This window comes from Grampus griseus, assembly GCF_964374135.1.
Source record: "Grampus griseus genome assembly, chromosome: 15".
Classification (NCBI taxonomy): Eukaryota; Metazoa; Chordata; class Mammalia; order Artiodactyla; family Delphinidae; genus Grampus; species Grampus griseus.
This window is the reverse complement of record NC_139009.1, coordinates 26,078,120-26,092,394: the sequence shown is the minus strand read 5'-3', so window position 1 is coordinate 26,092,394 and position 14,275 is coordinate 26,078,120. Positions and strand designations below refer to the sequence as shown.

The 14,275-nt window shown below is 38.4% G+C and overlaps 1 protein-coding gene across 6 annotated transcripts in view; it reads right to left on the bottom strand.

Annotated features, from left to right (window-relative positions):
- The window catches only part of LTBP1 (latent transforming growth factor beta binding protein 1), a gene marked incomplete at its 5' end in the record, with an annotated part of 426,899 nt that overhangs the window by 69,041 nt on the left and 343,583 nt on the right, over positions 1-14,275 (bottom strand). For all 6 annotated transcript variants that reach the window (XM_082672355.1, XM_082672356.1, XM_082672357.1 and 3 more), the window contains one exon: positions 10,480-10,605. In XM_082672355.1, coding sequence (XP_082528481.1) covers positions 10,480-10,605 — 126 coding nt within the window. The remainder of the gene's footprint in view (positions 1-10,479; positions 10,606-14,275) is intronic.

Here is a 14,275-nt window from a genome sequence, read left to right as displayed (position 1 = left end):
ATTACATCCACCAAAAGGTATGTTCAAGATTACTAAGGCTTTATTTACAACAGTCCCAAACTTGAAGAAATCCAAATGGCCATCAACAGTAGAATGGATACATAATTGTAGTATATTCATACAATGAAATACTGTACAGCACTGAAGATGAAGTACTGCTACATATAACACAGGTGAAGTTTATAAGCATAATGTTGAATGAAATAAGCCAGACACAAATGAATACCTACTACATAATTCCACTGATACAATGTTCAAAACAGGCAAAACAAAGCCATGGTAATGAAGACAAAATGGTGGTTACTGCTGTGTATGGGTATTGGGCAGGGGGATGGGTAACAATCAGGAAGAAGCTTGAGAAAGCATTCAAGGGGCTCATTACCAAGTGTGCTCACTCTGTAAAAGTTTATCAAAAGTACCCTTATGACTGATGCACTTTTCTATATATATTTTAAGCAATTTAAAAAATTTACTTAAAAAAAAATAAAAGCCAATCCACACTGCTATATTTCCTGGTTAAAGACCATCTTACACATTCAAAAGCTCATTCTGTCTCCCTTTCTCCTTGGTAAGAGATATATACTTATTAGACGAAAATATTAAGGGACTCTAAGTAGCAATCCTGGTCACCACTCCCTACCTGTCCATTGTAAGCCATTCAAATACTCTGACACTTAAATTCCTTCCATATGCAAATGAAGTCGTTATTTTTCTGTTTTTGTTTTTTCTTAAGTAGGAATACAGGTGAAAATCAGAGAACGGATGTAACACAATACATCTTTTCTTAAACTTTTAACATTTCTATGTGACCCACTGCAAGTCAAGGGAATCATTTGAATACTGTCCAGACTATGCTACTATTTTTTGTCTCGTAGAAGGTGATGGAGAATTCCTATGGAATGAATTTTTAAATCATTTTCTTAGAATTATAACAGCATTGCTCTATGTTCAGAACAGACTGGAATCCTAATGTTCCAGGATATAGGGTTTTAGGAATCATGAATATTTAAACAGAAACATGTAATGTGCAAAGGGAGGTCATATTTGACTATTAAGCATTAATGATGATTGATCTGCATCAGTACAGCTCCCCAGGCCCTTACTGGCAACACTCCCTCCCACATGCATCTGAACTGCTGAGAGTGGGTTCCTAGTTCTCTCTTTCTCTACCCACACGCCCTTTCATAAGTTTAAAATTAATACAGCTAGTAAATATTCTACATGAGGGTAAAATATAAAATTAATGAGCTTTTAAATTTTGTGGGTTTTTTTTAAGACCCCAAAAAGTCCTAAGAATTTTTCAAGTATTTAAATTATGTCCCTTCTCATTTCCATTTGGCTTTTGAAGACAAGGAAGTGGAATAAATGTACAGAAGATTATCTCTATTATTCAAAATAAGGCCAAGGATGAAAATCCTCATGAATGAAATAATTTTAGGTCAACTGCTTTAGAAAAAACTTCAGAAGAGTGTTTTGGCTTTCACATTCCAAACCGTATTAACAAACTCATGCAGTGAAAGACTAAGAAAATGGGGAAAGTGGTCTGTCTCACTTCTCCTCAGGTTCTGTAGCTGCAAAGGGCATCTGTGTCATTAAACAGCTCTGAAAGCCTGCAGTTTGCACTGGGTACAGATCTTTCCCCTCAGAAAATGGAGACACAGGTGGAGGGAAGAGGCGCTGCCTGGGGAAGCATCTGCAAGCAGATGTTTGTTCAATTACGATAAAACCTCGTATTATCGGTGAAAATCCAAAACTGAGTATCTGTGACATTTAAAGGAAAAACTCTGAGTTAAGTTGAAAAGGTAGTATATTTTTAATGAGACACCAAACACTTCTTTTCACAAAAGCAAAACTTGTAAACACAATAAATCATCCATGCTTCTTTCTAGAGAAAGAGAATCAAAGTGATTTCTGAACTTAAAAAGCCATTTTCTTCCTATTTCTTCCCACGATGGACTGAAAAAATGTTATATAAAAACTGGGAAACTGAATGAGAAGGATTTGAATTTGCCACAGAAAAAAAATTTCTAAAAATTTAAAGAGAAGAAACTGGATGAAATCTTTTGAAAAACACTTTTCTCCTCCCAAAGGTAAAGAATAACCCTCGTTTACCATCATATAATGGAATATCACAAAAAGTGGAGTGTTTGAATAAATTCTCCATTTTGAATAAATTCCATGCCATTAAGAAAAAGTTCTTTAGATATTCGTGGAAAATATCCTGAACTCCAATTGCATATTTCTTCTGCCACAATTACTTGAAAAAGATACTCTGTGTGTTTTTACCTTGTATCAGTTTTTAAAACGCAATGTTTTGTCTTATCAGGTCAATTTATAACCGTTTGGATTATCTCTGCATTCATTTAATGGTTTTACATTTTAACACCTGAGCTTTTCTAAAAAATATCTCATTCTAACTTCAGAGTCATGCTGTACATTTTCCCTTTTCATATAGTGTCTCTTACACTAAGAGGTGCTGCCAGTGAGACTGGGAGAAAACGCTAAGCACAGGCCAAATACATCAAACCCCAGATTCATCTTTTTGACACTTGGGCCCCAGAGGCAATATGAGATCAGCCAAAAAAATTCCCATTTTTTTTCACTATTCTAATTTTTCTCTTTCTATATTCAAACAGGAGGCCAAGAAAGACTAGTTATGAGACCACAGAAGATAGACAGTGTACCTCTAGAAATAACAGTGTCAATACTTAAATGCAAATAAGCATTTGCATGAGTGATCAGTTTACTGGCAATTGACACATCACACACTTAAAAACTTGAAATACCTCAGAGGTGAATGGGGAAAGTTAGTCACATGTAATGCTTAGGGAACACAAAAGGTGAGGAATTTAAAGCAAATTATGTATAAATGAGTTACTGTACCGTATTCTACATGACTTTAATAAAATTGGGGGTTTAAAAATGGAAAAAATATAGTAATTTGTTTATATCCAGACCTGGACTTAGAAGTATCAGACAATTTAATTCACAAACAATACAACTGTGTGTTGTATATTTGCTAAGCACAGATCATATAAAAATAGATGTTAAATGTCCCCTTCCTTTTAGGTGCCCACATATTAAGGGAAACAAACAGCAATAACTAGAGTGCCCATGTAAGAAGTGCTAAAATACTAACAATTCACATTCATCGAGCACGTTCTAGGGGCCAGGATGCATTCTAAGTTGATACTTGCCAACACATATCAACATACTTACCTCTCCCAACAAACTCTATCTAGGTGCTGTATTTTATCCTCATCATGCAGTGGGGAACTGAGGCACGTGAGCATCTTACTCAAGTCCACACAGCTTGGAAGTGCTGGAGCAAGAGTTCAAGCCCATGTATACTCAGACTCCACAGCCTAACGTCTTAACCACTGCTGCACCAAATACTAAGCAGGGTGTGCTTTAGGGAATGAAATCCTCAAAAAAAAAGGGAAGCCTTCGCAGAAGTGCACAACACACTCAATTATGTCTGTTTCCTGACAGTCCAGGATGAGTTACAGACAGTTCATCATCCCTTCATTCGTTCACAAAGTATTTATTGGGCCCTAACTAATGGCACAAAGTAGTGAACAAAACAGATGAAGATTCCTGTCTTATCAGCCTTAGAGTCTAGCAGGGAGGTCGGACAATAAATAATAGATAAGACACAGAAGGAGAATAAAGTAGTTAAAAAAAAAAACAGGGAACGGGAATGTTGGGGGTGAGTGAAGGTGAGAAAGGGTGGTTAGAAAAGGGCTTACTGACAGATGAATGGGTAAAGAAGATGTGGTACATATATACAATGGAATACTACTCAGCCATAAAAAAGAACAAAAGAATGCCATTTGCACCAACATGGATGCAACTGGAGATTATCATACTAAGTGACGTAAGTCAGAAAGAGAAAGACAAATACCGCATGATATCACTTATATGTGGAATCAAAAATATGACACAAATGAACCTGCCTATGAAAGAGAAATAGAATCAGGGACATAGAGGATAGACTGGTGGTTGCCTAGCAGGAGGAGGGTGGGAAAGGGATGGATTGGGAGTTTGGGATTAGCAGATACAAACTATTATATATAGAATGGATAAACAACAAGGTCCTACTGTATATCGCAGGGAACTATATTCAATATCCTATGATAAACCATAATGGAAAAGAATATGAAAAAGAATGTATATATATATGTATGACCGAATCACTTTGCTGTACAGCAATAATTAACACAACATTGTAAGTCAACTATACTTAAAAAAAAATGAGAAAAAAAGGGCTTACTGAGAAAGTGACGTTAAATAAAGACCTACAGTAGATGAGAGGTGACAATCTCTGCACTTCTTATTAGTATAATAAATTTCTTTATAGTAAGCTGCTCATTGCAGCCAAAAGCATACCAATTAGTACTTAACCTACCTATAGGTTTGTTGTGAAGATTAAAAGAGAAAATGGGTACAGCACGCTTAGCATAGTGCCTGGCTCCTAACAAGAACTCAGTGAACGCTGGCTATTACTATTACTGCTGTTGTTTTAATAAAGTCATGCAATCAGACATGTGAAATATCTCCGGTCCACTCACACTGGGCGTCCAAGACAACCATATGATATTCTCTGTTAGGTGCCTAAAAAGTAACTGATTCTGGAATCGATATATTAAGCATTACAATGTAGGTCTAAAGTATAAAAATATTATTCACAACAACCTTCCATGATCTCTCAAGAACTTGGGTTGTTGATGACATCAAAAGACTGGTCAAAGTAGATGCAGGAAGCTCTTGGTGCCCCAGACATGAGCTGGGGGAGGGGGGGCCACAGTAGGAAGTGTGAGGGGCAGCCTGCCTATTCACAGACTTCTCTTTCTGGCAGTTTCATGTCTATTTTTTTGGCTGCAAGGAAAAGTGTCTACTTCTTCTAATAACAGATGATTTTCCATAGCTCTGGGGTTTTAAAAGGTCAGCAGCGATAAAAGGCTTAGGAAGAGCTCTTGAATTTTTTTTGCTACCATTATGAATTTCTTTATAAAAATGTTCATATATGGAGGACAATCAAACAATGCATGGAAAATATGTATTCCAGGTCCAAAAGCAGCTTATTCCAGCAAGATTTCCTCAGCTCTCTCCCTAATGATTTGATCATCCATTTCATTCACTTCTGCAGAAGTACATTCACAGGAGGAGTGAGTGTGAAGAACAGTAGCCTTTACAGCAAGAGGCCACTTCCCTTCCTTACCTGGAATGTTGTCTGATCCTTTTTTACACAAGGGAGGGAAAGGATCCTGTTGTTAAGCTGAATTCCCTGTCTTTAGAAAAGCAACACTCCGGCTGTGTTCTCTTACTGGGCTTTTCAGCTTCCAACTCTAAAAGTACTAAAAAAAAAACCCTAAAAATCTTTGCGCCAAGCAGCCAGATGTAATATATTATTGTGTCAGGGTACTTCAACGTCCTACTTGGCTAAGTCATTTTCAAAAATATTTTCTCTTCGGTGATAGACATAAAGTTCTATCTCCATGCCACAAAACCACCAACTGCCTTGGAGTGTTGTCAACAATGGTTTTATACTTTCTTTCTACACTGTTCATAGAAAATGTACCTCAAAGTCTGAAAACAAAACCACACTAGCTCCCAGTTCGTTTTTATTTCTTTGATTTGGCAAAGGTTGCCTTTACTGTATTTTCTGGTTCCCAGCGAACACAAAATTGGCCTAAGAGTTTGGACCCAACTTCTTTTAATCTTTCTGATATCACTGTTCTCAGTCAACTTCAAGAAACTAGCCATCCTTACCACTTGCATTTGTTGTGTTTTCCCTTCCAAATGAATGAGTTAGCAAGAAGTGGTTTATAGTAGATATCTAAATAGGTTACAGGATTAGAGCCTTTACAGCTTGATTTGAGTGCTTTGGGATTCAGAGTTCAGCCTAGATGTTCTAAGAAGTCCCCTTCCAATCCTATAGTTCTCAATTTTTAAATCAATATGAGAGTTGTTTTGAATGTGGGAGAAGTTCCTGATCACATACTCCATCGGGGGTATTATTTTGAAAAGTGAGAAATAAACAACAAAATTCAGGGGAGAAAAAGATAGCAGTCGAATATAGACTTGAACTTAAAGGTTTTGATGTTTTGTTTTTATCTGATGAAAAACAGGTAATGCCAGGAAGACCTGATTTTTAAAAACAGACTTTAAAGAGCAGTTTCAGGTTCACAGTAAAATTTCACAGAAAGTTTCCATATTCCCCTTGTTTTCCCAAAACCCTCCCCTAGCGTCACCCACTGTCAACATCCCCCACCAGAGGGCTCCATTTGTACTGATGAACCTACACTGACACATCATGATCACCCAAAGCCGAGAATTCACATTAGGGTTTGCTCTTGGTGTTGTACTCTGAGTTTTTATTCCCCTGTCTGGACAACAGAACTCATGTTGGTAATTGGAGAAAGGCCTTTAGCAGATAAGCTCATGTCCTCTTGTCTATTTATTGACAGGCTATTATCACTTAGCCAGGAGATGATCAGTTTGAAAAAGAAAGGCACTTGATATGGCTTTATCTGTTACTCAGACACAATTTTAGTATTACTTTCATTAACCCACATTACAGAGGCAGAACAGCCCATTGTGACTACCCTAGTCTGAATTGTACCAGCTTCCATTCTTCTCTCTAGACCTCAGAACCCCATTACTCCACTCTTTTTCATGGGGTTTATCACTGTCTAGCATATTACATAGTTTGCTTATTAGTTTATTGCCTCCAAGAAACTGGGAATCTTTTTTTGTTCACTGACACAGCCTCAGTTCCTAGAGGAGTGGCCAGTACCTAGCACACACGTAATAAATATTTGTCAAACGCATGAATGAATGAGGCTTCTTTCTAAAGGACAGGGCTTTAGGGAGTTATTTTGGTCATGGTTTGGAGGCCTAATTAGCCATGACTAAGCAGGTTCCGTAAGTCACCAACGCTCCCTCTGTGTTGCCGGGCTCCTCTGAGGTCCCTGCTAGACCAGTGTGCCCAGTCTATTATGTGAACAGACTAGAAAGCACAGTGGGGTCTAGAGATGCCCAATGTCCCCAATTCTACTTGTTGTCATACAAGGTCTCAGTCAACCTGGACACCCAACTGGGAGAGCACAGCCATGCCTGGCCAAGAGCAGCCTGCCCAGAGGCACGTGGATGGAGTGATGCCAAGTCAGAGGCCAGGAGGCATTTCTCTATGGGAGTCAGGGGACAGACATGGTGACACTAAGGGTACAGTCACAAGTTTCCCTATTCTTCCTCCCACTCACTCACATTCTTCTGATGATGAAGAAACCAAACCCTGAGTCAGCTTATAAATGGGATGATACATATTATTCCTAAGAATTAAAACGCTGCAATTTAAAAAGTGGGGAAAAATAAAGGAGCCAAAGAAGTGTAACTTTTTAAAACAAATCGATAAGATAAATGGAAATATAAAAGTGAGCTGAATGAAAGAAGAAAAATTTCCTTTGTTTTCCTACACAAAATAAAAGCTCTGGCTAGAGGGTGCAGGAGGTGGCAGGAAAAGATGAACTGCAGTTATGAGAAGAAAAGAAAGAATTACCGAGAACTACCGAGGTGGAAGTAAACCAGAAGGGTCCTGCTCCCCTGCACTTTCCTGACATCCACATGTAGGACTTGGGGAAAAAAAACCCTGTGCATTATAAATTATATATGGCATGCCATACCCTGCACTTATTTATATCCATGAAGTATAACCATGTTATATTATTTAACTAAAACAACGTAATTTTCTATATGTACTATTTACTTATTGATCCCTGAATCCCTTCCTAGAATGTAGGCTCCACGTGGACAAGAACAGTGTGTGTCTTGCCCTCGGAACGGTTATGGTGCCTGGCATAAGACAGGCACTCTGTCACTGCTGAGGGAATGAATAAATAAATAAATAGCTGCTCACCCATCACTTCCTTCCCACTCCACTCAAACTTCAAATGACACTGTTGTTCTTCTTTATCTCATGTGGGAAAAACAAGATGCTTCTCCATCCTCTCCCACATACGTGCTCCCAGAGCGGCACATACATAAGGGAAAGGAAGGAGCCAGTGGTGCTGTTTGTATTTCCAAAGAATCGGCCATGCTACTTGATACCTGAGACAGTTCATGTTGAAGAGTACACCTCTTCGTTGTGGTTCAATAACTGTGCAGAGATGCTGACAGCTCTCCAAGTCATAGGAAATCAGGGAAGGACCCTCCTTCCCTCATCTGGGTGGGATTCCTTCAGCCCTGCTTAAAGCAGGGTATGCCAGCCCTGACACATCCAGGTGGCTTCAACTGCTTTAATTAGAAGTTCGGAAGTAAGCTGGTAGATGGGCATGAAATAAGGGTGCCAGCCACTTCTCAATGTTAATTCAAGTCCTATGCACATCACCTCCATAGTTAAATTCCCATCACATGGACTAGCTTCGTCCTACACCGCCGCCAAAGGTAGAATCAGGACATACTGCTACTGTCACAAGTTTCAGACTAAGTCCAACAACAGAAAATTTGGACCAGTTTAATATATTGGATTAAGACCACAAAAAATGAAAATCTTGCAAAGCTTATTCTAAAAAGAGATTAACATGCCTAATAATTAGGGAGCTTTCTAGTTATACTGCCATATATCAGAACAATATTCTAAATTATCTACTTTTTTACTTTTGTAAAACTATCCAGATTCTGGAGTAAAAAATATGAAACAAGTGTCAAAGACAGTATACTAAAGTACAGTAATTTACAAAGCACTGGAAGTTTTCTAAAAACACATTTTAAAATTAAAATCTCTGCCAAGTAAATGACTAACAAAATTAGAACTGCAACTAAATTAGCATGATTATGTAACTCTGGAGTTGCAGAAATCAGGATTTTAAAAGATACAGAATTAAAGACAAATTATAAAGTACAAAAGAAAAAATAAATGGAATATGCTTATATTGGTATAGTCTTCTGGAGCAATGGCTTTGACTGGTGAGCCCTTGAGGTGACTTACATTTTTTCTGAATATAGTTTTTGCATGGCACAGCTATTGGCAGTTGTAACTGGGACCATTTTTCAGCAAAGGAAGCCCTTACTAACCATGTTTTAGAGCTAGCTGAAGAAGCAAACCTGCACCTTTCTAGAAGGCAGGGAAATGTGCATTCTGCAAATTCGTTTCGTCCGTGACTCAGATGGGCTAGCACCCTATTCCCTCCACCAGGGAATACCGTGATCCCCCCAGAATGTATGCATTCATGCCCTGTCTTTCTTAAGAGCTCTAAATATAAAACTAATTAAAACTTGAACCACTGAATCATGGAGTAAACCTCTCATGGCCATCTTTATGATGTTTTTCTCCATTTCCCCACTTTTGATCACTTTCAAACCCCTCAGAATCTGCTTGTTTAAACCCCACCCTGCACTATCTCTCTTTCACTTGAAACCAAATCTGGTATCAATGTTTTGTCTGCTCAGCAAGAGAGCAATTTCAACAATCTCCTGCTTTTTATAAGATCAGTTTATTCTTCCCAATATAATAATTAGTTTCAGATGAACCTGGTTGCCGTTCCTCGGCTTGTTTCCACTGTGGTATGGGTAAGGAGAGCACACACTTCCTGCTGCACTATTTTTTAGAGCAAAGCATTTGGATCCTATCATAGGCCCAGAACAAAACCTTCATACTTCTTTAAAACATAGCTGGGTTTTGATAACCTAGATTCACAAAGGGATGGATTAAAATTATGATTATAGGAATCTTCTCGGTTTACTTTTATAAAAGTTCAGATGAATTATTCCTCAATTTATCAAACTATAATAAGTCATCAAGATATAAATCTTATGAATATAACTAGTGCTGTATCCCTGCAAACATACAGAGGTTGCCAATGGGAAGCCCACAGTGTTATCTTAACATCTTACAAGTTAATTAGCTTTTAGGACATAACAAATACTGATAGATAAGAAAATATACTGGCTTAGAGCTAAGGATATTAGAGGAATAACTCTGGAAAATCTCTGCTGACAGTGGTGCAGAGAAAAAATCAAGCAAGGCATTTTTATAAACAGAATGATTCAGATGGTCTATATGAAGCATAATCAAAACTGGAGCAATGGCTTTGACTGGTGAGCCCTTGAGGTGACTTACTGGCAGAGTAACTGGCAGAGTCTCGAGTTACATCAGGATGTTGTCCCCGTTTTCCTTTAGGTCCCCCATGCGCACCTAAAATCATCACCTCCCACACATTTTGACTTGTTAATTCAGTACCAGTAGTGGAATCACCTGTGAGTATTTTCACCATCATAATGGCCGTTTATCCTGTTTGTAAATCCCAGCCACCCCGAGCTGTGATTTCGGGTAGGGGTCATCTTGGTGCCTACATGTTCTAAGGCCTTAAATCATGCGTGTCTTTCAGTGTCTCAGAGCCTTTGCCTATTGAAATAGAGAGTGATCTCCTCTCTGCTTTATCATGCAATAATTATGTGATGTCTTATGGTTTGTCTTACCTTCACATGTATGTCCATCTGCAGAGATTGAGAAACCCTGCTCGCAGACGCAGTGAAAAGAACCGTCTGTGTTGAGACACTCTCCATGAGGACCACAGAGTCCAGGCTGTTCACATTCATTAATATCTGGAATCGAGAAGAGTTCCACATACTTGAAAAAAATCTGTTTTGTTTTCTTATGATACCAGACATACAGGAAGAAAAATCTATTGCAACATGGTCAGACACTTCTTTGATGGTACAACTATTCAGTCTGTACGCACACCAGACCACAAGACAAGTTGGACTGTCAGCGGAGAGAAACTACTTAGGATGAATCACAGGAACTAGCCAATGTTCAAACCATTTTCAACCTAAAATTAAAAAAAGCAGTTTCATAGTTTCAACCCAAAGGTACCCTTTTTTTAAAAGACATATTGGAGGCTTGAGGGTCTACAATCAAATAAATCCTCTGTGAAATATTCTTCAGTGTGAATACTGTGCTGTCCTTTGTCCCCTCCCACCACCATGCAGACAACTCTCCTGTGGGCTGTACGTCTCCCCACGTCCATGCCTATCCATTCCTGGGACGTGAACTTCTTAAGGGCAAGGCTGGACGTGTCTTACAGTGTTTGGCTCAAAAATGGCACTTCTCAGATGTCTGAATATACAAATGAAATAGACTACAATCTATATTTCACTGAAAATGGATACAAGAAATAAAGTACAAGAAAAAGGCCTTTTATACAAGGCAAAGTCTTAATATTGGCACAGCTCTGTGATGATGAAATTAGTGAATGAGCATCAGGCGCTATTTAATGTAGTACCCAACACAACCAAGAGTCAAAAGTGGTAGCGACTACTACCATGAACAAATCATGCTATAGTTGTGTTGACCATCTCATACTCTGCTTGCCCTCAATGAAGAATGATCATGCTCCCTGTAGCCAGGGTGATGATCACTCCTAAACACTGATAATGCCTGAGGTATTTGGTGTAAATGCAGTGTTCTTTCAAACTAATCCTAGTTATACTGAGTGCCCACAGTGGACAACATAAGGAATCATGGAGAATGGTTCACCTATTCACAATGGTGCTGACACATGCAACTGCCTATGCGCACTGCATTTTAACTGCTGTTTGTCTCATCTGTGTCCCTCTTGCACTGACTGCTTCTTAAGGAGAACTGCGTATTTTAACTCTGAGTCCCCAACTCCTAGCACAGCAAGTGAACAGTGTACTATGAATGTTTGCCCACCAAAAAATGTCACAGTTTTGTTCATTCTCTAATAACTGAAGAGTGATTGATTGAGGCTCTCTTAGTTAATTGGGGGTCATAAAAAGTATCCCAGGTCCTTGGCACCATCCAGGCGCTAGCCCTACTAAGGTCATTTTCCTATCTTTCTGAAGTCTCCTAGGTCCTCCTCTTTATCTCTTGCTAAAGAGGTCCTCAACATATCCTCTTAAAAATCCATCTTTAATTCAATTAAAAACTTTGGCTGAAGGCTTCCTATGAGAAGGCTGAGTAGGAAGAGGCCCTTGCCATTATGAAGCTCACAGAGGAGGCAGGAACCAACATGAATAACTGTAAAGCTTAATGGGAACATGGGAAAGGTACAGATGATGGGACCTTCCTAGTGACCTCTAGAACATGCTTAGCCACCAACCCGGCAGCTCACCTCCTCCAGAGAGTCATCCCTTTCCCCGTATCCAGGATCTCCTGGGGCTCTTCTTTTTGCCCTGTTGATCTCACTGTGTAATAGGAATTCCGGCAATATTACTGATTTAGCCATCTCTGTATTAAGCCTGAACTTTTTACCCTTCCTTCTGCCATATATTTCAGGCTAACTGGCTTATCTACTGCTGAACCCAACTAAGAAATCAAATAGGAATCACTCATTTTCTTAACAATTCTCCCATTCTTCTAATTGTCACTAAAATATTTCAAGGAAGAGCAATGAATCATTTCCTACTTTACTATTTCTCAACATGATTCCACTCTGTGAAATTCGTCACTTCTTTTATAAAATCTCTGGTATCCTCTGTGTTTCCTCGCTACCTACTGATAATACCTTAGGTTGTGATCTTTCTTGAACTCTGACCTTCTTTTACCCGTTAGCTCCATTCTTTCTTTCCAATCTGCTGCCTAGAATCTGTTGCCCTCTACCTGGGCAACGAAGTGCCATAAACTTCCACTGGCCTGGAGATCAAGTCCCAGGTCGATATCCATCTTGTAGAGCCCTAGAGGTTATCCGAGACCACCTCCTTATTTTATCTGTGACTCAATATGGCCCTATAAAAGCTGTCAGACTTTTGCAACTTTGCATGGGGAAGAATGGGCATAAACTTCTTGCTTAAAGAGAAGTCACTGATTAACAAATAATTGTCTAAAAAGTCTGATGACAGGAACTGAAGATGAATTCCCAGACTTTTTTCCAGGAAACCACCAAGAAAGAACAACACAAATATCTGGAACCAGAGAAACATATGCATTCAATTTGGGTTGCACTTATTGAGGCATTTCTAAACTATGCTGCTAGTAACTCTGCTGAAAGCCAGACTATATTTAAGTTGGGTTTCTTTCATAGGTCCAAGATTCCACAGAAATTCACAATTTGGCACGTGTAAGTCAAAACGTGAAACTGAGTGTGTTCTGAAGATCAAATGTATGCTGCCACATTCCTAAAGAGAGTATTAACATAGAATTTCCACGCTGTCTGTATGACATCGTTAACTTTGCTGGGGGAAGAGATTCTTACACTTTCAATTGAAAATGCCTTCCTGAATATGGAACTATCTTCAGATTATTAGGTGAGGCTTAAAGTTTATGCCTATCATGCATTATTATTCAAATATGTTCCACGGTTATTCACATTGTCATCAATTATGTTTTCAGCATTAAAACAAACTCTGAAATCTACACCCATGTACAGAATGCTGACACGATCATGGGATTAGATAGAAGTAGGCTACTAACTTCAGGCAGAGCGAAGGATCACAAAGTTGCCTCCAATGATGTGGCAAAGAGAGATGATTCAAAACAAGGTGAGTGCACATGGTATTATAAACAGACTCTAATCAGAGAAGGTGGGTGACGGAGCATATTCACAGATAGTATTTTTTAAATGGTCTCTATCCCGCTTCAGGAATATTTTTCATTCGTTTGGATATCAGTTTTTCAAGCAGACAATTTATTCTGGAAATCAGGAATCACCGACGTGACTGAGAACAAAGTCAATTTAATAATGATTTATAGTCAATAAAACATCATATGTTTGGAGCAGTCACATATGAGTTCCTATCAAATCACAAACACAAATTTAATATACGGAGAGAAGACAGTATAATTAATTACTCAGATGGCTAAATGAGTTTTATGCACTTTAACTCTAGAAGTGCATATAATTTGCAATATGAAATCATGGTCTCTTTATACAAGACTTGGTTTTACCTCTATTTGGTCAAAAATTTGTGACAAGAGGAAACAGAAAAAATATTACTTCTAAGCCCAAATGTCTGTAATAAAAACAGGATTCAGGTGGTTTGGGGGGGTATCTCTTGGCATTTTTATATAAATCAAGATTTTATTAAGATGTAAAAGACCTCAAATGGAAATATTGTCACATAAATTTATAATTCAAACCTTTCTTCTCAACTACATTAAATCCAAGCACATTTAATTTCTGTATTGGAAATACTGAAAAATTTAAATTCACCTTGAAGGTAAATAAATATATGATATCAAATGAGGTACAAACTGCAGTATATTTAAATCTTGGGATCAGTAAGGCAAAGGCCCATGTCTTTTGTATCTCAG